General features: G+C 36.5%; 2 protein-coding genes, 1 long non-coding RNA gene and 1 pseudogene across 5 annotated transcripts in view; 1 reads left to right on the top strand and 3 right to left on the bottom strand.

Moving 5' to 3' along the window:
* Positions 1–7,985, bottom strand: part of LOC111444952 (oxysterol-binding protein-related protein 1C-like) — a 10,134-nt gene extending 2,149 nt beyond the window's left edge. The window contains exons 1-7 of one of the 2 annotated variants that reach the window (XM_023083112.1): positions 6,886–7,985; positions 6,064–6,420; positions 4,406–4,502; positions 2,878–3,326; positions 2,493–2,648; positions 1,025–1,192; positions 779–919 (exon numbers count right to left, since the gene is read on the bottom strand). In XM_023083112.1, the coding sequence (XP_022938880.1) occupies positions 779–919; positions 1,025–1,192; positions 2,493–2,648; positions 2,878–3,326; positions 4,406–4,502; positions 6,064–6,420; positions 6,886–7,434 (1,917 nt within the window). In that variant the 5' untranslated portion in view covers positions 7,435–7,985. Of the gene's footprint in view, positions 1–778; positions 920–1,024; positions 1,193–2,492; positions 2,649–2,877; positions 3,327–4,405; positions 4,503–4,753; positions 4,779–6,063; positions 6,421–6,885 lie in introns of those variants that run through there. The other variant, XM_023083113.1, reaches the window with a different exon arrangement.
* On the bottom strand, positions 3,806–4,353 carry LOC111444954. Its single transcript, XR_002710763.1, has 2 exons — positions 4,039–4,353; positions 3,806–3,937 (listed from the first exon to the last, which is right to left on the bottom strand). It is a non-coding gene; the product is annotated as an uncharacterized LOC111444954 (long non-coding RNA).
* A 5,104-nt stretch (positions 7,986–13,089) lies between the features above and the next one.
* LOC111445149 lies at positions 13,090–18,574 on the bottom strand (annotated as a pseudogene).
* Positions 18,575–19,133: 559 nt separating this feature from the next.
* Positions 19,134–25,881, top strand: LOC111444953 (histone-lysine N-methyltransferase ASHR1). 2 transcript variants are annotated; one of them, XM_023083114.1, is made up of 16 exons: positions 19,134–19,735; positions 20,493–20,638; positions 21,025–21,159; positions 21,322–21,376; positions 21,474–21,592; positions 22,374–22,462; positions 22,581–22,662; positions 23,368–23,469; positions 23,594–23,684; positions 23,765–23,884; positions 24,030–24,136; positions 24,216–24,285; positions 24,383–24,496; positions 25,138–25,201; positions 25,327–25,513; positions 25,780–25,881. In XM_023083114.1, the coding sequence occupies exons 1-15, from the start codon at positions 19,636–19,638 to the stop codon at positions 25,490–25,492; spliced, it is 1,560 nt and encodes a 519-aa protein (XP_022938882.1). In that variant the 5' UTR covers positions 19,134–19,635; the 3' UTR covers positions 25,493–25,513; positions 25,780–25,881. The 2 variants fall into 2 exon arrangements, with proteins under 2 accessions (XP_022938882.1, XP_022938883.1); XM_023083115.1 differs by lacking the exon at positions 24,383–24,496 and having other exon boundaries at positions 19,145–19,735.
* The last annotated feature ends 65 nt before the right edge of the window (positions 25,882–25,946 follow it).

Here is a 25,946-nt window from a genome sequence, read left to right as displayed (position 1 = left end):
ATTTTCTTATCCCAAAATTTTAAAAAAAAAAAAAAAAAAAAAAGTCACATTCCTGACACCTGCCCATAATAGCCAATTCACCCAGCTGAATTGGATCAAGTGAAAGCACCAGGTGATCACTTAGAATTTACAAGTTCACTATATTAACGATAATATGACATCCAGTTGATTTTTTTTTCTTCATTGGATAGGAACATCCAGTTGAATAATTATTATACAATATAAGAAATGAGCCAGCTTCGAGTGGTAAAGCTGTCACCCATGACAATGAAACCCTTCCAGTTTCAGAAACTTCATTTGCATCCAGAATCTAAACGCATAAAAACAAAAATCAAACAAAAATGGTTTTTATTGGTTATGCTCCCCCACTTCGTCGGGGTAATAGGTAAGCTTTTTTATGATATCTTCCACATCATGGATGAAGGGTGTAGCACAATCCTTACAATTAACGTGATTTGGAAACATCTTTATAACTTCCCATTGATTCCATTTTTCTACCTCCAACCTCCTGTTGAAGGCAAAGAGTCCTACTCAAAAATCAAACTCAACGTGATTTGGAAACATTTTTATAACTTTATATCGATTTCTTTTTCTCCCTCCATTCTCTTGTGAGGCAAAGAATCTAACGAAGAAGTGTCATGGTATAGAAACAATGGTCCAATGAAGATGGCAAAGATTTACACCGTTGACAGGATAAATGAAAAATATTTGCTAATGCTTTTCAATAATAACAATCCTACATTTCTCAGATATATGATAAAAGACTGTAGGAAATTACCTGGTGCGGATTCCTGTCAATAATGGACTGCTCCTTAAATTTTAGTTTACACAAGTAGTCACGATTTCCCTGTATGCGCATTGTACCATAATGATCACAGTACAGCTTTCCCAGTATCAGGTTGTAAATTGACGTTGTCACCTACAAGAAATGCATAATGTTCAAAATAATTCAAGATTCTAAATGGGAAAATAGAACAAAGAAAAAGAGAATTTAAACAATATAAAACAATCATTGGTGTAACACCTTACTCCATTGATAGACTTCTCCATCATCAAATTCTAATGTCAAGAGACCAACAGGATCAAGCTGAATTGACCGACCCCAAAATTTACTCTTCAAATTGCTATCACCCCAAAATCTCCATCCATTGCCCTCGCAGTGGCATGCAACTACCATTGGATGATGGCTAACCTAACAACCAAAAACAATGAAGCCATTCACTCTTTCATTCAAATACAGGAACTAGAATATGTCCAACCCAAGCATTCTAGATAAATAAATGAAGCCATCAAGTAATGATGACTTAATGAATCAAAATTTCAAAAGAATGTGAACATGAAAGACGTCCTATGTGACAGTAGTACTAACTCATCGATAACCTAATATCATTACATAACAAATGCTCCCGTGATCTTTATATGTCCAAGTCTCTTTTGTTCATTGTTTAAATAGTGAACATGTTGCCTTTAGCCGGAGTGCACAGAGAAAAAAAAAATCCTATTTTGGAGGGAAATTGTGCTTCAAACAAGAAATAACATAGAGATTGAAGGACACTCTTGAAGGTTAACACGGCCTACACAGTGACTCCAAGAACATGAATGGGGAGTTTATGATTAAAGAAATATCGAGGATTAATAATCGTAAAAGTTCTCACAAATGTAGAATCCTAGAATTTGTTAACAACCAAAATAAATAAGATAATTTCTAATTATAAAGTACGAAATCCACAATATCGTTCTGATGACGTTTGTTCTTTATTATTATTATTATTTTTTTTTTTTACAGTTTTAACTTACCACTGCTATCCCATTTCATTTCTCTTTTCCACCTTATCCGGACAAATAATACAAACTGTTGGAATGTAAGTGTCAGAGGATTAAAGCTAGTAAGGGCAAAGTTCAAGTGAAACATGTCAAATAGATTAAGTTTTCACATAGGTTATATGTTCGTGTTCCACATAAAAAGTTCTATGGTAATGAGTCGATGCCGGATAGAGTTCATTTCAAGCAAGCTTGTCCCAGTGGTCGTAATAAATAAATAACTTTTTTTTTTAAAAAAAAATCTTTTTGAAAGAAAACGATCATTAAATTGACATGTATTTGATAACTATATGGCATGCTTCGTTGAATTCTCTTGGTGGAACCACTGAATTGAATGAAAAGTTATGTAAAATAAAATTAAAATTAAAAGAGAAAACCCTATGTGGTCACATTAAACACTTTTTCCCAGAATTTCTGGTTGCAAAAAACAGAGGATATTGTTAGGGGCCAAAACTACATGGCTTATGCTTTATTGCTTCAAATTTGATAGGTTTTCTAATTGTTCTGCTCATAAGATTAACTTCTAGTGGAGAATGCCTATGTAATTTCCATTCAGCAGTTCTAGGCAGGGGCCTTTCTCCTTTATCCAACCGACTATTGTATAAAATTTTATAGAATTAGGCCCCTGGTTCCTACCCCTCACGCGGGAAAAATAAATCTAAAAACAATACCTTCTCCGAGAAAAACTTGAGACCTTTATCTGGAAAGTCGGCCTCATAAGTTTCCCCTAACAGTGGGTTAAATGGTTTGCAACTTCTTCCTTCTGTTGAAGCATACCCAGATACAGCAAATGCAGCTACGTTTAGAATCCTCATGAGGCTGTCACCCTGAAGAGTTGGTAAAAGATCAACTAGCTAATAAAAAATCGTTAGGGAGCATGAAGATATTCAAGGTTTTCGTTTTTTCTTTTTTTACACTTTCGAGAAAGTTACTTAAATTTCACGTGTATCACTAGAGGTTTGTGCAAAATCTTCCATGAAATCTCCATCGCTGGTTATGTAAAGAGAAAAATGTTGAAAGATTTGCACTGCATAAAATCATAGATCATCAACTTACCCTTCTTCCCCATTCATATGCCCGATCAATGAGGTATGAATATTCTAAATCTTCAAAACACTTTTGCAGAGAAGAAAGAGGCTCATTAAAGTACACAGGAAGACAGACTTTAGTGAGATCTTTTCCAATGTTGTCTTTAATCATTGACCAAAGACTGACACCCTTCTCCTTTTCAACTGGATCAGGTAATTTCTTGCGCCGCTTAACATATGGATAATTTGTTCCAACAGATCTAATTGATGGATCCACCTCTTCCTCAGAATCAACTGTACAAAGGCCTTCATCATCAGAAGAAAATGATGATATCCTGTAATCGGATCCATTACTTTTGAACGAACTCGATGATAAAAAATCTCGAGTGTCAAAAAATGTGTTTTCATCTTCGTCTGTTTCTTCCTCGGCAGCATCGACTCTCTCATTATCATCATCAGATTCAGTAGCACTCACATCTATAGCAAGATTGAAAAGTTTAGAGAGGAAAAGAGTATGAAATATATTCCAGTGGCCAAAAGAATGTGCAATTGCATACAAACACGTCAGGAATAAGAAGATGAATACATAATAAGTCAGTGTTCAGCGTGCTTATGCTAAGAAATTGTAAAAAAAGGACCTCGAGACTATTGAAAAAAGAGGCAAAAAGACATGAAATGTAAACATGGAGGAAAATAATTGCAAACATTGTCATCATATATCTTGATATAAGTGAGAATATAAATAATAAATATGCCAAATTAATTTGTACAGGGTTGTAATTGTTTGGCCACAGTTGTCGGACTTCCAATTTCTATGTCCTAAAATTAAGAGTTAAGACAACCTTACATCAACCTTTGTAAAAACTTAGTATTTGATATTAGTATGTTCATCAGCTACAGGCTCGCAGTTAATTGTAATTCCATTCTTCACATGGATCACATGGATTTTTCTTTTGAAAAAAAAAAGGCTATGAGAATGCGCCCTTAGTCAGACATCTATCTCTTAATCGATTCAAGGACTGCATTGCTGTTGCCAATTCTTCCTCCTCTATAGCTAATTATACTGTTATTTAGTCCCCCTGTGGCTTCTTCTCCAGAATATAAAATATAAGTAATTTCTCATTAGTGCTTTCAAATTTGACTGCCCAGTCACATTTTAATTCAATAGCCTTCTAACAAAAACTCTTACTACCATCCACGAGATCTCATACACGCTGTGCTGCTTGAGACAGATCAGCTAAGCAATACTTCACCTCAGTTCATCAATTCAGATCCAAGTCTAGTACTAAGCTCCGGTGATGGTTTCATAAAAACTTTTCTTCTAACCATTTATATTTATTATAGCACATCTTAAGAAAACATAGCACCAGAAAGAAGTTTCAGATACCATCATTAGAAAAACAAAGCTGCAACTAACGCAAAGGAAAATATTGCTTTGGATAATAATTATTAAAAAAACAATAACAAAATAGAAGTGACATGCCAAGAGACAATGATACAAAATTAATGAAGTACATATAGAACCATGATTATTAGGTATAAGCATGACAACTCACCACTAAATTTTTCCAGCTGACCAGACAAGGCCCTAGGATCATTTGACTGTCTCTGGCTCTCATCAACTACTGTATTCTCCAAGTCAACCTTTTCTGTCTACACAAGACAAACAGGGAGAAGTTTACGAAAAGCACAACCAAAAGAAAATGTTGAACGAAATGCAGAATTAGATAATTTTATATGACTGAACTTAAGAAGGTCAGTCAGTGAACTTCTATTGGGACTCCTATTGTAACTGATTTCACTAGAGGTCTACTCAATGCTAACAAAAAACTAATTATTCATGGAAATTAGAGGATCAAATCTAGAAATAAAAAATTTATTAGAAATGGTCTGCATGGATTAACACTCGCAACATCGCTTAGAGGTAAGGTTGAATCCAAATTAAGTAAATGATTTGATTGGTCTTAATATAATAACTATATAAACAACTAGCAAAAAATGCATGCGCAGGGAACAAGCATACAAAACCTTTCAAGGTTAACTTCAACCTTCAGGCAAAGCAATCAAGAGATCCTATAAAAATCATTTCCAAAGTGAAAGCAAAAAAAAAAAAGCAAGCAGCAGACACATCCTTGATGAAACAACCAAAGGATAAGTACAGACATGTTTTCCAAAGAGAATCTTAGCTTCTAGCTGCAAGTAGGTGGTATACAAAGAAAGGAATAAATCTGAGAAGTTTTGGTAAATATTTTATCCACTAGGAATCAAGGTTGCCCTATTCTAAACAGAGAGTGACCGTCGAACAGAAGACGTGCTCCAAACATAAGTTACAATATAGAATTGAACTCAGGGAAGCTTCGAATTGTGCTTCAAAGAGTCCAATTTGAAAAGTTCAGACAGGAGGTATACACTCAAGACATAAAGGAGACAATGTTTAGTTAAAAAAAATGATAACAGCCCAACATGTAAATAAACTTCAATAAAGGAACTAAATAACATATGAACAAAAAAATTGAAAGAACCGATAAAAGTTAAAATAAGGGCAGACATACACAAACTATCCTAGATATGGCCAAATGGAATTATGCGAGAAGAAGTGGGAACTATGGTTTTGTCGTTTGAAAAACTTCGTGGATTCTGGGGATATTTGACTTCATTTTGGATTTCTCGTGGAGAAATGTAATTACTCCATAATATTTTAGTTTGATTCAAATAAAACATTTCAGTGAGAATAAGTATGTGTAAATGAGAAAATATGACACTTTGTGACTACTACACAGAGCCAAACACCATAATGGTGCAAGTGCATCAATGCCCAACCAGAACTAGAATTATCGGATGAAGAGATGTACACCAAAGTAATGGGTTTTAAATAACCCGTATATCAATTGGGCCTAAATTCCTCCATGGAATCAACAATCAACATAGCACCATGTGGAAGGGGAAACGCACTTAAGCAAATGGCTGCTAATTATTAAAATTGAACATTTTTTAAGTGCTTACAAAGTTACAAACTCAAGTTCCCCTTGCATTCTATCAGACATCACTAGAAGGGGAAAATATACACTCTCCAGAACAGAGTAACAATGTATGACCCCGCTCATTAGTAAATGAATCGAAAGGTTCCAGTAAAAGTAGGAAACAACAACAAAAAAAAAAAAAACAATCTTGAATTTGATTCATATGAAGTATTCTAGATTCAGTATCAATGTACCTCTAAGTGCCGCAGTGTGTCAATAAGTTGCCACTGCTTCTGCTTGAGCAAGAAAAGCTGGTTTTGCAGTGCAGCAAACTCAGTCTTCATAATATTTTCAGTGTCCTGAATGGCTGTTTCACTGACACCCTCTTCTAGAAGCCGCTGTCTAATCTTGTCAGTTGACACAGACAAGAAGTCCATAGGCGCCATGAGCTCACAGTTAGACATCCTTGGGAATAATTCTTTCACTGCCTGCAATGCCTCCATCCATGCCACCCGATCCTCGCGGGTCTCTGCCCGCAAGTGAAGTCTCTTTGTCCCAGTGAAGATGGAAAACCTCTTATCATCTGACCGGCTTTCTCGAATTGAGGAGACCTGTCATAGGAAAATTCAACTCAACGGTGGCAAATGATCCACAGAACCAGAATGAAAACAAGGAGTTTCACGAACTAAATTGAAAGAAACACCTGAATCCTAGACATCATTTCTCAAGTCTCATTCACGATTAACATGGAAGGCATCTTTAGAGGATCAGAAAGAAAACTTGACAAAAACCCAACCAGATCAATTGTAATCATTGATGAAGACGCTGAGTTTCAACTAATAAAAGGGATGGGGAAATTAAATTCCATTCTACGAAGGGGAGGAAACGAACAAAGTAATAACCAAACAGAAACTAACAATGAACACAAACTGATTCATAAAATGAAGGAAGATGTTGATACAAAATATCAGCACCTCCAAAATAAAGCGTGAAAATTGTAACCACGAGAAGAAGAAAAATGAATGCCATGGTACTTGAATGCAGATATTATAAGAAGCAGTTCGGATTGGTGAGACCTTGAGATGAACTTCCCCAAATGGCTTGCGCCTGAGTGGGAACTGGAGAGTCTGATTAGAGAACCCGTTCTTATGTCTCGAAATCCTCCGCTTCGACACCTCGCCGATGACCTTCGATCCCTTTTCTGTTTCCTCATTGACAACGATCTTATCAGGTCCATGAATCTTATAGTATGACAAAACGCCATCCTGAAGCACAAACCAACGAGGACGCCAACCTTTGCCGTAGTTCACCCACTTGTAGAGTATCCCACAGATACCATTCCCAAAAATATCATTGATCTTAACGTCAACCGGAGGCTCCCTAGCCGAGGAATGGCGTCCAACCATCTCAGCAGCAAAAATACTCCGCTGACTAAGGCGTCCGGCATCGCTACTACTAAGACTCCGATTATGCCCATAATTGGAAATTCGAATCGTCGGATCGGATCTGGACGCGACAGAGACAGCAGGAGAGGCCGGTGCAATATGGAGGTCCGGCATCGGAATCGGCGGTTGCTTGGAAGGAGAGTTCTCGGAGACAGTGGAGACGCAGCAGAAAGAATGCATAGGGAATTGAAAAACAAAAGACAAAAACAGAGGAAAAAAAACAACAGCAATCAAAAAGAGGGATCTGAAGAGGATGACGGTGGCGATAAACAGATGGCGGCGGAAGTGAAAGTGACGTCGTCTGACTCGGTCGGAGGCTTCATTGATCCAAATTGTTGAAAGGCAATCATAGAAACGAAGATTTCTGGAAGAAGGCGGTTTGGATTAATACGTCTCTCTATAACGAAGCCGCACACAACCGACGGCCATAGCTGGAGAGAGAGAAGAATCGGGGAAACAGAAATCTAAAGCGAAAAGGTCGGCGAAAACGGATTTCAATTATAGATTGGAACGAACTTAACGAAGGGGAAAACAAAAAGAAAAAGAAAATCCAATGTGTTCGTTGAAAATGGATATGGAAATCGGGGAATTAGAGAGATTAGAGAAAAATGCAAATCGGAGAAGAAGAAGCTATGTCGTTCGCTGACGATGGTGACACGCGTCGACCGCCGAAGACGCGACTCAATCGACAACCCACTTTAAATATAAGGAGGTCGCCGGACGGACGGGTGGTTAATACCTCTAAAAAAGAGATTAATATCTTAATTGATTAATTAAGTAATTAATTACAGGGTTTTGTTTCGATGCGGTTGGATGTAGGAATTACAGTGGGAAACGGCGTGGGTTTGGTGAGGGGGATCCACAACGTGGAGACGGATGAGGGTTTGACGGGAACGAGAAACTACCTAGAAGGGCCTTTTCGTCTTTTCATCCTTAATTTATATATTTTATTAATTATTATTATTAATTTTTGGGATTTTTGTTGTGTGTGTGAAGGATAAGGAAAAACATCTCGAATGATATGGGTTGACTCAATAATTCTTTCCTTCTTAATGAAATGGATTTTAATTTTTTTTTTCCTTTTTTTATTTTTTTTATTTTTTCCATTTCGTCTGGTTATTTTAACACGTAAAGGAAGAAAGAGAAAAAGGGATAAGACGAATTAATAAATCTTAGATTTTATTTATTTATTTATTTTTGTGCCTGAAAATAATGCTCATTTTATTACCTTTTTCTTTAGGTAAAAATATATTTTTATAAATAAATAAAAAACTTTAAAATGAGGTTTCACTAATATGTTTTACGAATTTAAAATTTATAAATCAATATTACCATAATTTGTTAAAATAAACACATAAAAAATGTGAAAAAAAAAGGATTTATTATTTTAAACATTTTAAACAATATCTTCTAGAAGATAAATGTTCAACTTTTTTCTCGATTTAATTTATTCCTGGAGAAAAAGTCAATTTAATTTAATATATGAAAGTAGCTTGACCAACCAATTTTCTTCAATATCCAATCTAGTATTTTTTTTTTAAATTAATACTATAAACTATATTTTCCATATATTTATTTTATTAGATAAACGTTGCTGTAAAAGAAAAATGGAATATAATGGGTGGAGGACAAGTAAGAAACAATTAGATTATTCGCGCGTAAATCTCACCCTTTAGATATTTAAAGATATTTAAAGATGAAAAGGTAATAACTTTATGTTACGATCACCGCCTCCTCGTTATGACTTTTATGATTTTACTATTTAATGCGATTAAAATTATATAAAGGTTCATTTAAATGTGTTTTTTTAAGTAAAATTACCAAAATAAGTGAATAAATTGAAAAATATAATTTATGGAGTTTGTATTGAAATACGGCAGATTAGTACGTAGGGTCCAGATGAAGAGGTTTTGAGAGAGGTCGATGGGGCGGTGACACGTATAGATGTACGTCCAAAGTGCAGTGTATGAATATTCTGTACTGTAGCGTTACAGACAGGGTGCATTTTTTTAACAGTAAAATACCGGTCTCCCCCTCACCCATCGTAGGACAGCAAAACAACTGAACCAAACGCAAAACAATAAATAATATAATATTATATTATATTTATATATATTTGCAGAACTAAGAATTTGATGCCATTGCAGTGCCTTCAGTAGCCGCAAAATAGTAAACGCGTGGAATATAAATTAAAAGTATTTACTTTTCCAATTTTTATATTCCAACCAAATTTTAAAATTATCGGTTGCATTTTTTTATAAATATTCTGAATCCATCCTAATTTAAAAAAAACATCACCCAACGAAGATTGCTTCAACAAAAGCGTGTTTGATTATGAAATTCTTATAATTGAGTTATCGAAAAAAAAAATCTACCACTTGGGTATCCTTCGTTTATTATGTTAGTAGAATCTGTTAGATGAACACAACTTTCCACAATAACATGATATTGTCCATTACGTACGCCTCCCACCTCCCCTTAATCGAGCTCGACTCCTTTGGAGTCTTAGTAATTTTTTACTGCTTTCGAGGACCAATCTATTGACATGACTAAGTACACGATTCTCCACAATGATATCAATCTATTGGCATGACTAAGTTTAAGGCATGACTTTGATACCATGTTAGATGAACACGACTCTCCACAATGGTCTGATATTGTCCACTTTGAACATAACCTCTCATGACTTTACTTTGCGTTTCCCCAAAAGGCCTCACACCACTGGAGAGAGTATTATTTGTTTATAAACCCACGATCATCCCCTAAATTAGTCGATGTGGGACTTTCATCATCCAACACAAAATCATCGAGTGTCAAACAAATAAATTGCGAGTTTCAAATGTACACTTGTAGTAAAGATCCATAGTATAGCTCTATCATACCAGCGACAAATATTAATATATATTTTATTTTGTATCCCGTAAATAAATATTTTTAATGAGACAAAATTGGGGAACATATTAAGTGGAATATTCCAATATTCGAGAGCTTCATAGCCACAATAAATAAGTAGTTGGAACAAAAATACGTGACAGTCATAAATATGACAAAATAATTTAATTTAATTAAAATAAAATAATTGTCTTCACCATTTCACCGCCCAAAAGTACTTGCACACAAATACGCCCCACGACCCCAACACCACGGACAAAAATGTCGACTATTTTTAGAATATCATCCAAATATAATTTAATTAACATAAAACATCAAAATATTTATTAAACTAAAAACAATAATTATATTAACAAAAATCAATATAATACATTTTAACAGTCCAATAATAATAATAATAATAATTCTGTCATTTCTCTTAATGATTTGAAACAAAGATCTTATTTTTTATTAAAAAAAACATCGAGACACTAAAAGGAAATAGGATAAAATGATTAGTTCCCATTTATAAGATCACTTTAGAGATTAGAAAAAAATCAAATCAAGCGTGAATTAATAGAAAGACGGCCATTTTATTTTTGACCGAAGACAATAATTGCGTTTCAAATTATAAATCTCTCAACTTTTTCCCTTTTGTTCTTACATATGTTAATGAAAACTCGACTTTCCAATCAAAACAATTACTTTCATACTAATATTTTTTTCATAATTGATATTAAATTATTTTATAAATCATTTAATAATAATAAACACTTAATTTTAAATTAAATTGTATAAATAAAGCAAATTAATTAATTAAAATAATAATAGTAATAAAAATGGTTGAAATATTTGATCCTCGTGCTCCAAAGTGAGAATCTTTTGAAGATCATGATCGAGAGTGGATTAAAGATATTAATCATGTTTAGTCTATATAAACCTACTCACCATAGATCGGTGCCTATGATAATGGAAAGCCACATATAAAGAAAATCAAATTTGGAATTTTTAATTAATTAATTTTTTCTTTATTTATGAATTTATTAAAATTGAAAAAATAAGTACAGCCAATACGCTACGTACACGTGGCTTGATGAGTTGGATGGGAAAATGTATTTAAGAAAAGGGTGAGGGGAACATAAAAAAAAGTGATCACATGCGGCAAGATAGGGAGCACGTGATTGGAAGGGTGGGTGACGTCACTTTCGGTGGACACGTAGGTAGAAAAAACAAGAAGATGATAGGGCATTCCTCTGCGCAGATGATCACGGACATCTCCTCTTTACTTTGACCACCTCCACTTCTCTTCGGCTTCAGTCAACCCACCTAATGCCACGTGGCAACCTTTATTTATTTATCACAACCTCATTAATTAGCCTCCACATTTTTTTTAAAATTTTTTTAAACAATTTAATCATTCAATTAAAATAAATCAATAGTATACTACTTTATATTTATTTTATATTGTAGCATTAAATTTTGAAGGTACCTAAATAAGTTACATTTTGATATTCCTATCCATAATTGCTCGATAAATAGTTAGTCTAGCTTTAAATGCATATATTAATATATTGGCTTAGACAAGCATTGAATTCTTTATCAAACCTGTGTTGAGGTCACCTCATCCTTGACTCAAGTAGCCGCGAGCTTTTTGTCACGGTCATGCTCGTTTAAAGCGTGTTGTCCATGGGCGCATGCCTATGACAAGCCCAACCCTTTATGTCTTTTCATATTCTAGTGTTTTACTTTTGTATTTCTATGAAGTATGACGTTTCAGAAATAGTATGTCTAGACCTGTCAAACATGAAATGTCCCAAGGTTATATATTGTGAGCCGTTGTTATTTCTCTCTTGCTTGCTTATATAACATATTTTTCAAAAATCTTTCTCTGCCATCGTTTTCTAAAACCTTCTTTTAAAACCGAGGCTAGAGGCTCGAGCATACGTCGCTTGGCCGTAGGCGACGGAAGAATGAATTGGCTTAGCTCACTTGTCGTTGGAAAGTGAGTGCCACACAATCGCAAGTCTGTTGTCATTAAAAGTGCGATTGTAACACTTTTGACATGTCAAATAAGTCTTTTAGAATTCAATTGGGCCCGAATACGCTGGTCAACCTTTGACTTATAGTCACCTTGGTTCACTTCGACTCCTTTTGCCTTCAATATTTTGTTACGAGAGCTTATTATCAACGAAGAATCATTACGGAATTGCAATCCTAATGATTAGAGGGAACATCAAATCCATTCTTCTTTTTTTTTTTTTTTTTTTGACTCTCGAAACCTTTTCACAAAATCCAAATAATTTCAAATCAAATCATTATATTTACCATACATTATTACTTATCCAAAAAAAATTTACCCCACTTTTTCACCTTATCCTTTTTGCATTTTTCCTCGGTGGATGATTAATTAGGATTAAACCCTTAAATTGAGAAATCGCTTTGAATTTTGTTATTAATAATTATTATTTATACGTCCGTGCTAAAGAAAATAAGAAAAATTAAGATAAGGAAGAAAGAGAAAAACAGTATTTTTCTTTCGAGCTTTCCAGCTTTCCTTAAGAAGGTTTTAAAAGACATCTTTGACATTTCTACACCCTTATAAGGAATATTTTGTTTTTCTCTCCGACCAATGTAATATCTGACATGAATAGAGTCGAAAGCCACAATAAAAATTGACAATGCGTTGCAACAATATCTTATTATGATCATGACTACAACGTCCAAAACGACAAGACAGAGAAGTAATGGATTTTTGTGTTAAGGAAGCGACATCATAAATCATAAGGATACCAGACACCTACCGCATCATTGAGGGTGAGTTGATGATATTATAAGACAGAGCCGAAGAGAGAGACAAAAGGCTGAAACAGCAGCAACTCAGAACAGGGAATTTTACTTGCCACTGCTGCATCATCATCATCATCATTGTAAGCTTAACATAAGCCCAGTTTCACAGTTGCTGGCTACCTCAACTCCACACATCAGGACACCTCCCCACCGCCAACTCTGTCCTTCCATGGCCCCCAGCCTCCCAAAACTCAACAAACCTGCCTTTTTTAGACATGGGTCATCTCAAAGTTTCGTCAAGTTTCTACTGACTTAGTATCTGATCATTTCGTGTTGTTAACGCCATTGTTTTAATGCTTACACTACCAAACAAACACCCTAACCAGCTCGAAATTGACCGACCTGCCATGTAGCTATAATAATATGGTAACCATATATCACATACCCACTAAACTCACAATTCAGAATCAACCTGCCATGTAGCTTTAATAATATAGTCAAACATACGGTATGAGATCCTACCTCTCCCTAACAGACGCGTTTTAAAAACTGTGAGGGGAAGCCCGGAAGGAAAAGCTCAAAGAGGACAATATCTACTAGTCGTGGGCTGTGCACCAAAGGGGGATGGACACGAGACGGTGTGCCAGTAAGGATATTGGGCCCCGAAGGTGGGTGGATTGTGAGATCCCACATCGGTTGGGGGAGAAGAACGAAATATTCTTTGTAAAGGTGTGGAAACCTTGTTTTAAAAACCTTGAGGAAAAGCCTAAAGAGGACAATATTTGCTAGTGGTGGGTTTAGACCGTTACATATCGCATATACGGTAAATTCATCGGATATTGACGAAGCTAAGACATGAAACTATTGGGAGAATCCTAATATGGGACCCCTTTTGTTTATTGAATCCATCCACTGTAGTGCATGTGGCAAGCCAGCCCCTTTTTTCTCTCTTCTGATAGTGAACCCTAAACAAAAAGCTCCAATAGCCGTATAAGGAAATAGACAGAAGAAGACATACCAGTTTCTGGGTCTGACATGGCGCCTCGCCACAAGAATCTTTTGCCCTTCTGTTTCTTTTTCACTCAATTCACAGTTGTAAAGTTCAAATAAGCTGCATCCGTTTCACCAACACAACACAACACCTTCTGTCATAACGGAGTTTCATTTCAAGCTCAACAGCTGGCAATAAAGTGGCAAAGGATCTCTTCAAATTTCTAATAAAAAAGAACTGCTGACTGACTGACTGATTATACCAATTGTCCCACTAGAAATTCCTTCACGTTCATTGGAATGATATAAAAATACAGCATGTTCTTGACTATGGACCCTCTTTAGTAAGGTTAAATATGAATAACATTTACATCTTCAGTAGAATCTCATTGTTTAATCATAAAAAGTAAGATAATCTTTCTCCTTTGTATTGCACATGATTCCATTCCATACAGCTCATAATCCAAAGTGAAAAAAAAAAAAAAAAAAAAGCAGTATTCTCACACCAGTTTCCTCCTGAAGAACAAGAGGAAGATGACATGATCATTAGATTTAAGATCAAATCTCTACAGTCATTGCATTTGGAGATGAATTCATGCTTGGGGTTGTGAGATATGCATGCCAGCTTAGTTCAAAAGGACATTCAAGCAACAACTAACAATTAAAAGTTTCAGCGAAATGAGTATTAGCAGAAACTACGGTATTGATTGATTGGCTAACAGGGCAGTCATCTTACAATCATTATAATTGATTCTAAAGCACTTTGAGACGTTAAACTTTATTGACCACTGTTTCTTAGTCATGGAAGAATTTGGAATGAACTTCATTGTCGATTTTGTAAATGATAACGATTTAGTTTAGGCCCGTTTGTTAACGATTTTATTTTTAATTTTCTGTTTTAAAAAAGTAAGCTTATAAACATTATTGCACGGTGTCTTAGTTTTTTATTTTTGATTTTTGAAAATTAAGCTTATAAACGCTACTTCTACCTATAAATTCGTTCGTTTGTAATCAACTTCATATCCAGATTTTCAAAAACAAGTCCAAGTTTGAATCAATTCAAGTACTTACCTATTCCCATCTGGATGAAGCTCGCACATTTGGCTGTCATCTCCAATAGCTAGCAAATGTCCTGAAGATGTCAGCCCCTGTATAACGAAACAAGCAAATTTCTGAACCAATAAGCAATCAATTCCAGTTTTCAAAACCATGAAAATCATAGAAGATGGTGACCTAAGAACTCTCCGTTACTAAGTTGAACCCGTTCCCCTCTCCAACCGATATGGGATCTCACAATCCACCTCCTTTGGGAGCCCAGCGTCCTCACTGGCATATTGTCAAGAGCCTGGCTCTCATATCATTTGTAACAGCTCAAGTACACTGCTAGCAGATAGTCTGCTTTGACCCATTACGTATTGTCATCAACCTCACAGTTTTAATACGTGTCTACTAGGGAGAGGCTACGTAGGATCTCACAAAAGTAGTGGGATTAAGACTGCAGCATAGAGCTGTCACAGAATTAGCTATCAATCAGATCTCACGTACCTGAATAGTGACAACATTTTCCACTTCTTGATCATCTTTCTTTTCCTGTACAATAACTCTTTGCCCACTACATAGACAGATGTAACAAGATCATATCTATAGGAAAAGAATTATAAAACCTACTTGGCATAACTTGCGCAATAGTCCTAGCTCATAGACATCAAGAACTAAAAAAATCAAACAACATAGTCCATATCCAAGACGTTTTTCGTTCCATGAAACGTAAGTATAGACAATGTAAACAACAAAGCATAATCGTGAGAATCCTGGAACAGAACGTGTTGAGTTACCTGTGCAACCATGTCTGATAGTAGAGTTCCTCGAGAGCTCGAAACCCTACTTAATCAAAAAATGATGATAACAAAGTGGCATTATTCATGGATTTAGTGAGAATGAGGTCACCAGGGAAATTTTGAAACTGAAGCAGAGCAAACATGAGGTAAACAGAACAAGCATGTAGCATTAAACGAAATACGTGTGCTACAAAAGTTCTAGCCTTTTCAAGTGAGAACAAGATTGTTAAATCACCAATCAATTATATACTTAAACACTCCACTCACTTGTGAGCTTGAAAATTTGTAGATGACCCAACAAGTAGAAACCAATGTTAATGGGGGAGGACATGACATCAAAGGCGTTTGAACACAAAATCTCTTGCTCGGGTATCATCTAAATTTAAATGGAATGATATAGATAGTAAGATATATAGCCTTGTTATGTAGGAGAATGACTTAATACATAAAAGGAAAGAATGATTACACCAAATTAATATATATACACATCTTATATGAACAATATCTTAGAGCACTCTCTCACACCCCCACATTGCATATATGGTATAGCTATCATCTTCACAAACTTGATGGATATGTAGCTAGAAAACTTTGGAAGATATCCTTTACGTATAATTATTGATCCGAAATCCTCCAATCCTTTATGCCATAAGTAGAAGCCAAATGCTTCTCATGCACAAAACCTTTAAGGCAACGAACAGCAGGAAGTGATAGAATGATGTTCACATTAACACATTCAGAAATGAAACATTCTTTATAAAGGTGTGGAAACCTCTCCCTGGCAGACGTGTTTTAAAAACCTTGAGGGAAAGCCTAAAGAGGACAACATCTGTATGCGGTGGGCTTGGACTGTTACAAAAACAGAATGTAGAAGAAGGTTAGACGGAAAGAAACCAACACACCAGCAGTAACATTGAACTTCTTCGATCTATATGTTGAAGTGCACAGAATGCCTCCAACTTTCAGGCCATTCACGTAAAGATCATTTGGCCACTATATTTTCAAATCAATAGAGGGTAAACCCTGTACGGACCCACAGAGAATGAGCAGTATTAACCTCAACTCAAGTGCAGCACTATTTACAAATAATATTCATAACATCAATGGAATGGATAGTGTCGTTGGCACGGTGGAAATAGTGAAACATATAATGGCGTTGAATCATCTCGATAGTGTACTAGACCAGTTCTGAATGTTGGAAGCTAGTCTACCATGACTTGAATCCCCATCTATTCCTCAAGTCCCTCTAGTTTCTTTCAAACAAACTGTTTCCTCCGACCATTACCATATGTTTTTATAACCGTCCAAGCTCACTGCTAGCAGATATTGTCCTCTTTGGACTTTTCGATTTGGGCTTCCACCTCAAGGTTTTTAAAACGCATCTGTTAGGGAGAGGTTTCCTCGCCCTTATAGAGAATGTTTCGTTCTCTTCGTTCTCCTCCCCCACTGAGATCGGATCTCACAATCGGTGCCCTTGGGGATCCAACGTCCGCACTAGCACACCGCTCCCACATCGATTGGAGAGAACAAAGTATTTTTTATAAGGGTGTAGAAACTTCTCTCTAACATATGCGTTTTAAAATCCTTAAGAAGAAGCCCGAAAGGAAAAACCCAAAGAGGACAATATTTGCTAGCGGTGGGCTTGGGCTGTCCAACTTCATTCCCCCCTCCTAAGGTTTGGTAATTTAGCCATTGAGACATCTGTGCGCTATTAAACTAACACCACTCGTTTTCCTTGCTTTCATTAAAAAAACAAAACATGAACTTTTCATTCATAATTTAGCACCACCAGTTTATCAAAATTTTCAGCTAAGAGACTGAGTTCCCATTTTTTAACAAAGATTTCAGGTAAGAGTTTCTAATATGGGCCAAAAAGGACAAAAGTTCCCTCTTTGTCGCAAAGATCTTTAATGGCCTCAGTAATAGCAAGAGACATCACATACTGTAATAGAGGAACAATACGCCCAACATAAGGCAACCAGGGAGAGATTCCCACAAATTCTTCGATCGACCTTCACTTAAATCCACATAATGACTTTCAATACAAAGAGGAATTCAAGGACTCACATATAAGGCTACCAGTTTGTGGTTGATTATGAGCACTACTCACCTCTTCCCTTGAACTGAACATCAGCCACGCAGACTGTACCCAGGGGAAGGTCGAAGTTGCTGTTACAAGAGATAGCTGGATCGTCAAAGAATGAAAAAATGGCGGGGAGGAAAAAGAAATGCATCGTTACACCCACTGAGAAATGATATCCTGAGTAGAAGGAATCTGTTTACACCAAATGACGAATCTACCGAAAGTATTGGTAGAAAGAGCATTCAAATACGAATCAATTCGAAACCCAATTTCCTCCAGGAATTCATCCCTTTCTGAATGCAAGAAAACCGAAATTTCAGTATGGTCAGGGAGCTTCAAAGTGTCATTCCTCTTGAGCAATTTGACAGTTTCATTGTCAGCCGCCGTTTTTCCACTCAAGAACAACGCACAGGTTGGACTGGTGTCCATTGCTGAAGCAGATGATAGAAAGAACAATCTCCTTCTTTCCCTCTCTGTTTTCCAGAAGAAGATCAATACTAATCTTCTAAACTCTCACCCCATATAGTTATCCAACTTGTTAGGGGGAAAAAAAAAAGAACATAAATCTTTAAGAACAGTTCGACCCAACTTCAGCAAAGTAAAATTCGTCTCAAATCAACACAATGAACACAAATTTTCAGGAAAACTACCCCGACATGTATTGAAACGAACCTGGGATGGGCACGAAAGCAAGAATTCCCCTCGGAGACCGAAACGACGGAGAATTTAGGCTGGAGAAAACGTAGCGATGGTTAACATGTCATTGGCATCTTGTCTCTCTTTCGAAGAGCCTCCATTGCAAGATTTAGTAAGTTGGTGCGGAGAAATCAATATATAGGACCTCTTAATATTGATACCTCGTTCATGGCATAACAAATGGATTAGGCTGACATTCGCCACCCCCCGTCAAATTAACTAATCATGATACGAGCACCAAATTGATATTAGACAAATACAAACTAAGAGCACCAAATTGATATTAGACAACTACAAACTAAAAACGTGGGTAGTTTTTAAACTTTCAATTTTTCATTTTTTTTTGGGTGGGTAAAGTATCACATTTTGAGCAGTGTTTCATATTCTATAATAGTATTGATCTATTCATCCCTCCACATTTATATTGAGGTGTTCGTTCTCCAATGCCCATGCTATATTATTTGCGGACTCCATACTGTATAGTGGGTGCATAATCCAACCTACGATACATGGGTTAGGGTGCAATATCGACACACCCGTATCGTCCCGTACTAAAAACTCTATTTCAAAAGAAGTTGCGAGATGCATAGTCTAGCTTGATCCAATTTTGATCCAAACTAGAGATCAAGCTAAATTCTTTGATTTGTGAAATGGGTCAACAAAAAAAATCAAAATTGAGTTGGTTTACCTTCCGTTTTAAACATTTTTTAGTATCGAAGTTGTGGGTATGAGCGAGGCGCGAGAACTTAGAAGAGAGGGTGGAAAGAATTCAATATTAAGCGGGAGAGTTGGGCCTGCCGCTTTCGGCATTCATGGAGGTTGAAACTTTGCTAAAACTCGGGAAGTGACTTGCCGCAACGCTCTGTAATCATCATTTAGTCCAATTATTCTTCGCGCCCACATCAAAGCGTTAGCCTCTCTACTCACCTTTCGGGTTTCGGCTTCGACCTTCTTAGGGTTAGTCTCTTTGCTTTAACTTGATGGTCAATTTACATATAACTGCTTGGTTTTCAGGTGGGGGTCATTCCACTCTGTCGCTGGTGGGAAAAAGAAGCTACCTCTAATTCAAACCTCCTCGTCATTGTTGGTGCTTGGCGCTCTGTGCTTCCGGCATTCATGGAGGGCTTGCAGAATGCTCTAAACGACCGTGGGTTAACGGTTACTATTCTGCCGGAGAAGGGCCGGAGCCTCTTCACCACCAGGAATTTTCATCCGGGTCATTCTCTTTCTTCTTTCTTCGTCGTTTGTGTTGATTATATTCTCTGTTTATTGAAATCCAGCGATCTTTAAAGCTGCTCAAGCTATTGAGTTCATGCTGGGGCTCAACTTGTTTTCTACTTGCTTAGATAAATTTGAACTCTTCGCTGTTGGTGTCTGATACGAATGGCCAATACTGGGCCGGAAAATTGAAAAATGAAGACGATCACAGGTTTCTACTTCCTATTTAAGAACCTGGGTCTATGAAAAGTCGATTGGGAGGTGGTTTAGTGTGAAGCATTCTAGTTATATGCCATAGCTTGATTGTTATAGTTTTTGATCCATTTGAACTAAAATGTTCAAAAGATGCAAAATCCAAAAAAAGAGTGAAAAGAAAATGATAAAACAGAAAGGAACAAGGCCAGACATGTGTACATGTAATAACTCAAGTCCACTGCTAGCAAATATTGTCCGCTTTGGCCCGTTACATATTGCCGTTAGCCTCACAGTTTTAAAATGTGTCTACTAGGGAGAGGTTTCGACACCCTTATAAGAAATGTTTCGTTCCCCTCTCCTACTGATGTGGGGTCTCAATGCATCCCAATTTATACAAATATCCTTGAAGAAATAATCAATAACCAAACTAGAGAGAGATCATTAAAATTATGCTACACCCTCATTCTACAAATGCAGTTCAATGTATGCGAGGTGTTGTTAGTATCTAATGGAACTTTCAACGTAAACAAACGTTTATAGTATCGTGTTTGGTGTTGCAGGAGAAGAAATAATTAGCCAAGAACCTTATGTTTGCGTCCCCAACAACTCGACGGTTGAGTCCAGATGTGACCGATGTTTCGCATCAATAAACCTCAAGAAATGCTCAGCTTGCAAAGTTTCATGGTATTGCAGCAGTACGTGCCAGGTGTGTGAGACAGATGAAGTATTTCTTATTCCTTTTCCACTATTATATGCACCACTGACCTAAAGATCAACCATTGCTTGTAACTTGTTTATATGTTAGGATTGTGCAACCAAACAGTTTGATAACTTCTGAGCAATGTTAAGACATGTAATTCTTGTTTGAAAGTATGTTTTCATATTCATTTTGATCAAACCCTCGAAGAAAATTTTGTTCTGTCGATACGGGTGTGACCGAATGCCATTTATATTCGACAACTTCGCTATTCTTCCTATGCCATTTTTATATTGTGACTGGAAGATGGGTTGTATTAGTGGCTTGGCATCCAAGAACAGCTTAGTATGATTAAGCAATCGGGTTTGACTAGTTTTTCCTTCAATGACTTTCAGAAGTCGGAGTGGAAGTTGCATCGTCTTGAATGTGATGCTCTTGCAAGGCTCGACAAGGATAGGCATAAATCTGTTACTCCATCTATAAGGTTGATTATCAAACTCTTTATCCGAAGAAAACTGCAAAGTGAAAAGGTAAGCTTTACCTCCACTTTGAATCAAGAACTCTTTTTTGTATGGCATTTTCCATGTTTATCACGTGAAAATTACTGTTGGGAATGATTACTCTAATGCTTCTAGATGTTTATATTGTTCTTAATAATTTGCTATATGAACATATCATGATTTTATCGACAGGTCATACCTACGACCGCAACAGACAATTATAAATTGGTGGAGGCACTAATAGATCGTATCCTCATTTTATGAACTTCTCGATAATGCGTTGCCATATTAACGATGGTATTCAACTTGGTAATTTTGTTTTGTTTAACCATTTTTCCAATCAGACATGTCTGGCATAGATGAAAAACAATTGGTGTTGTACGCTCAGATGGGAACTCTTGTGAATTTGATCCTGCAGTGGCCAGAAATGAACGTAAAAGAAATAGCACGACACTTCTCCAAGGTTCTGCATATTTATATATTTTACTGAGCTCGACTTTTACTCACCAGTACCTTAAAATTTTAAATTTAAGCAGCCGTGTGTTCTTAGCATTCTTATTCATAAATTGGACTGTCCAGCGATAGTTTCATTTATTAATAGAAACCCTGTGAGATCCCACGTCGGTTGGAGAGGAGAACGAAACATTCTTTATAAGAGTGTGAAAATTTCTCCCTAGCAGATGCGTTTTTTAAAATCTTGAGGGAAAGCCCAAAGAGGATAATATCTGCTAGCGGTGGGCTTGGACCGTCACAAATGGTATCAGAGCTAGACACCGAGCGATGTGTCAACGAGGAGGTTGAGCCCCAAAGGGGGGTGGACACGAGGTAGTGTGCCAGTAAGGACACTGAGCCCTGAAGGGGGTGGATTTGGGGGGGGATCCCACATCGATTGGAGAAGGGAATGAGTGCTAGTGAGGATGCTGGACCTCGAAGGGGGTGGATCGTGAGATCCCACATCAGTTGGGGAGGAGAACAAAACATTCTTTATAAGGGTGTGGAAACCTCTCCCTAGCCGACACTTTAAGATGGGAAATTCACTCGTAGTATCTTAACAACTTTTCGCGTAAATTTATTGAGGTCATCTTTCAAACATTGGTTTTTCAGGATTGTGTACTTCCACTGCTGCTATTATTTGATATATTTGCCTAAAATAAGTTATGATGCCTTATTTTCCATAACCACAAGATTCGGCAATATCAGTTTTGCGTCGGTTCTGAAGTCTAACCCCCTGCATTTGAATGCAGCTTGCATGTAATGCACATACCATATGTGACAGTGAACTTAGACCCTTGGGGACTGGACTATATCCTGTAATCTCCATTATAAACCATAGGTAACTCCTCACAAGACATGTTCTGTATTTACACCCATTACTTCGTCATAATAATTCTTCTGGTAAGAAACTTCATCATAATAATCAACTAAGTCACTAAGTGGTTTTGGTACTATAGCTGCTTGCCCAATGCTGTTTTGGTATTCGAGGGAAGATCTGCTGTGGTCCGTGCAGTGCAACATATACCTGCAGGTGCTGAGGTATCCCTTCTGTCTATATTCATTTTTTCCCCCTAGTTCTCTAGGTTCTAGTGATGTGGAACATCTGTATCATAGCTGATATGAAACTCTTGGGATTTGATCTAAAAAACCTCATTAAAGAACGAGATCTCTAGATTAAAATTATCCAAGAACCCCAAAGGCGATAAGAAATCAACCCAAGGGAAAGTTTAGGAAACAGATTACCTTGATGATCAAGATCAAGAGTAAAGAAAACTCGTGATTCAAATCATTCCACAAGATAGTTTGATCAAGACTATTTAAATAACTCTAGCATGCAAATCTAAACACAAGAAATGCAAAGGAATAAGCTCATGGCTGAAGAAGCATAATATGCCACTTTCGTTATAATATCCAAAATCTTCATACTAAAGGAATAACGTGAATGACTATTTATAGTCTTGAAAATAAACTTTATAGTAACCTATGGTTAATTGAAAGGTTGTAACTTTCATGGCCATCGATATCATAATGACCACTAGCTAATTATCTAATACTTAAAAAATATAATAGAACCTCCTTAAATCTAAATAACATATATGTATCTTGTCATCCATTGAATGATTAAGACACCTTGTTTATTTCGTATCAGTAGCTCTATTTTAAAGTTCTTTAGTCTGTGTTGTTTTATGATTTATATTCCCCAATTCCCGGTCTAATCATATCTATCCGGTGATATTTCATTAGGTGTCGATCAGTTACATCGAAACTGCTGGAAGCACTATGACTCGGCAGAAAGCTCTTAAAGAAAACTACTTGTTCACTTGCACATGCTCTCAATGCGTTAAAGTTGTAACCAATAATTGCATCTCTCAGATGTATTTCATCCTTGATTTGAACCGCATTATGTTTGATCTAAATGATTCAGAATTTCTATTTGTTTGATCATTTTCCTCCCTTCAAAAAATTAAAGGATCAAGAAGATGAAATCAAAGAAAGTGCAATTCTGGAAGGATACAGGTGCAAAAATGACCAATGTGATGGTTTCCTGCTTCGTAATTCTGGTACGTGATATTTCACTGTTCGGCCAGTAACCGAGAATGTGCTATTATTTCAAAGTTTGGTTTTTGTTTTTTTTCTGCAGATGACACTGGATTTACATGCCAACAATGTGGACTTGTTCGAAATAAGGAAGAGATACAAAACATTGCTAGTCAAATAAAATCGATATCAGATGAAGCTTCTACTTCTATGTTTCACCAAAGTATCCTTTTATGTTTGACTATAAATCATTAATGGTTGTCGGGTTTTTGTCACTGATAAAATATCTTGGAACATAGGTGTTCTTTGATCTGAATAAGCTCGGTCTGGTCTTTGTTGCATTTGGTTTCATCTTTAACCAAACTCAGATTGTGGAGAAGCTTTATTTATGTATGAAAAACTTGAGGAACTCCAAAAAATATTATGCCATCCTTATTCCATTAGTTTGATGCAAACTCGAGAAAAGCTTCTCAAGGTAGGTTAAGAATGCTTATTATAATTGCTTACCTATGTTTGTAATTATTTGTGTATCATACCTCTGATGTCTCTTGCAGATTTCGATGGAGCTAGAGAATTGGACAAAAGCTCTACTATACTGTAAACTGACAATTTCGGTTTATCAAAGTATGTCTGTTTTTTTTTTTTTTTTCTATTCTTCTAGTAAATTAATTGTTTTTGGATAAAAAGTGGATCATCTGCTTGATACAACTGCAAATTTTAGTTAGAGAGATGACCAGGTTTAATGTCTCTTCGTGGGCTTTGGTCACTCAACCTTTTTATGAGTATGAGCTAGGTAAACTGGCTCGAATATGTTGGATGAAGGGTAAACATGGAGGTGAGAATGCATTTTAAGAAAGAGTTATCATTTACAGCCCAAGCCCACTGTTAGCAGATATCGTCTTCTTTGGGCTTTCCCTTTCGGGCTTCCCTTCAAAGTTTTAAAATACATCTGCTAGAGAGAGGTTTCCAAACCCTTATAAGGAATGCTTTGTTTCCCTCTCCAATCGATGTGAGATCTAATGGTGGGTTTGGGCTTGGGCTGTTACAAAGCCCAAAGAGGACAATATCTCCTAGCGGTAGGCTTGGGTTGCTACAAATGGTATTAGAGCCAGACATTGGGAGGTGTGCCAATGAGGACATTGGGCCCCATGGGGGGTGGATTATGAGATCCCACATCGGATAAAGAGGGGAACGAAGCATTTCTTATAAGGGTGTAAATCTCTCCCTAGTATACGCGTTTTAAAACCTTGAGGGGAAAGCCCAGAAGGGAAAACCCACAAATGACTATATCTGCCGGCTGTGGGATTGGGCTGTTACAATGTTATTTCAAGATGGTCCGAGAGAGTGCTCCTCGTATACTGTTACAAACTTGTAGTTTTACTTGGGCTTGATTGATTATGTTTGATCTTATGCAATGAATCCACATAGTTTAATAGTTTATAAAATATCTTCTAAGAAAGATCTCTTTGATTGCAGAACTATACTCTGGGATCCATCCATTGCTTGGATTGCAGTTCTATACTTGTGGGAAATTGGAATGGTTAGTATTGCACCAAGATACTGTATCATTTTTTAAGGAAAATGCTGTAAGAGCTGGCTTCTTTTCAAGAACTGGGAAATTGTTACATTTGACTTATCAAATATGTGATGCCATTCAATTTGCAGGCTACTTGGGTATACAGAGGATGCTGTAAAATCGTATACCAAGGCATTCGATATACTGCGAATTACTCATGGAACTAATTCAAGTTTCATGAAGGACCTGCTGCTAAAGTTGGAGGAAGCTCGTGCTGAAGCTTCTTATAAACACTCGTCTATGGAGGACGAGTAGACCCGCCATTACTTTTAAGGGGTAAGTTCATATCCATCCTTCATATAGAACTCTTCTTGGCTGCATCTCTCTGTGCTTAATATGAGCTTGATCGTTAATGGCTGCCTATGATGAAGACATGTTGGTGAAATGGCCTGTTCTTAACACTAAGTACTACTTTCTTGCTTGTGTAGAAATTAATAACTTTGATCACACCAACAAAATAATTTAAGACATGTTTACAAAATATTTAGGAGAATTGTATCATATAAACTACAAAATATGTGGTTGTTTTGGTTTTCTTGCAGGTGAGCACTTCTCGAAATAGCTTCCAGTTTCGGGTTCGAGGTTTGCAGAGAAAGATTTTGACTTGACAGAACTAACTTTTTTTAAACAACTTTTTTTAAACAGACAGAAATAACGTTGTTTTTTTTTTTTTTTTTTTTTTTTTTTTTTTTTTTTTTTTTTTTTTTTT

Source organism: Cucurbita moschata, unplaced genomic scaffold (assembly GCF_002738365.1).
Source record: "Cucurbita moschata cultivar Rifu unplaced genomic scaffold, Cmos_1.0 Cmo_Scf00007, whole genome shotgun sequence".
NCBI lineage: Eukaryota > Viridiplantae > Streptophyta > Magnoliopsida > Cucurbitales > Cucurbitaceae > Cucurbita > Cucurbita moschata.
Note: the sequence above shows the minus strand (reverse complement) of the source record. Positions and strands in the feature narration are given on the sequence as shown.

Coding starts and splice junctions, on each gene's coding strand:
- LOC111444953 (XM_023083114.1), top strand. CDS start 19,636: ATGGAGGGCTTGCAGAATGCTCTAAACGACCGTGGGTTAACGGTTACT. Junction 20,639..21,024: donor ATTGCAGCAGTACGTGCCAG/GTGTGTGAGACA, acceptor AATGACTTTCAG/AAGTCGGAGTGGAAGTTGCA. Junction 25,202..25,326: donor ACTTGTGGGAAATTGGAATG/GTTAGTATTGCA, acceptor TTCAATTTGCAG/GCTACTTGGGTATACAGAGG.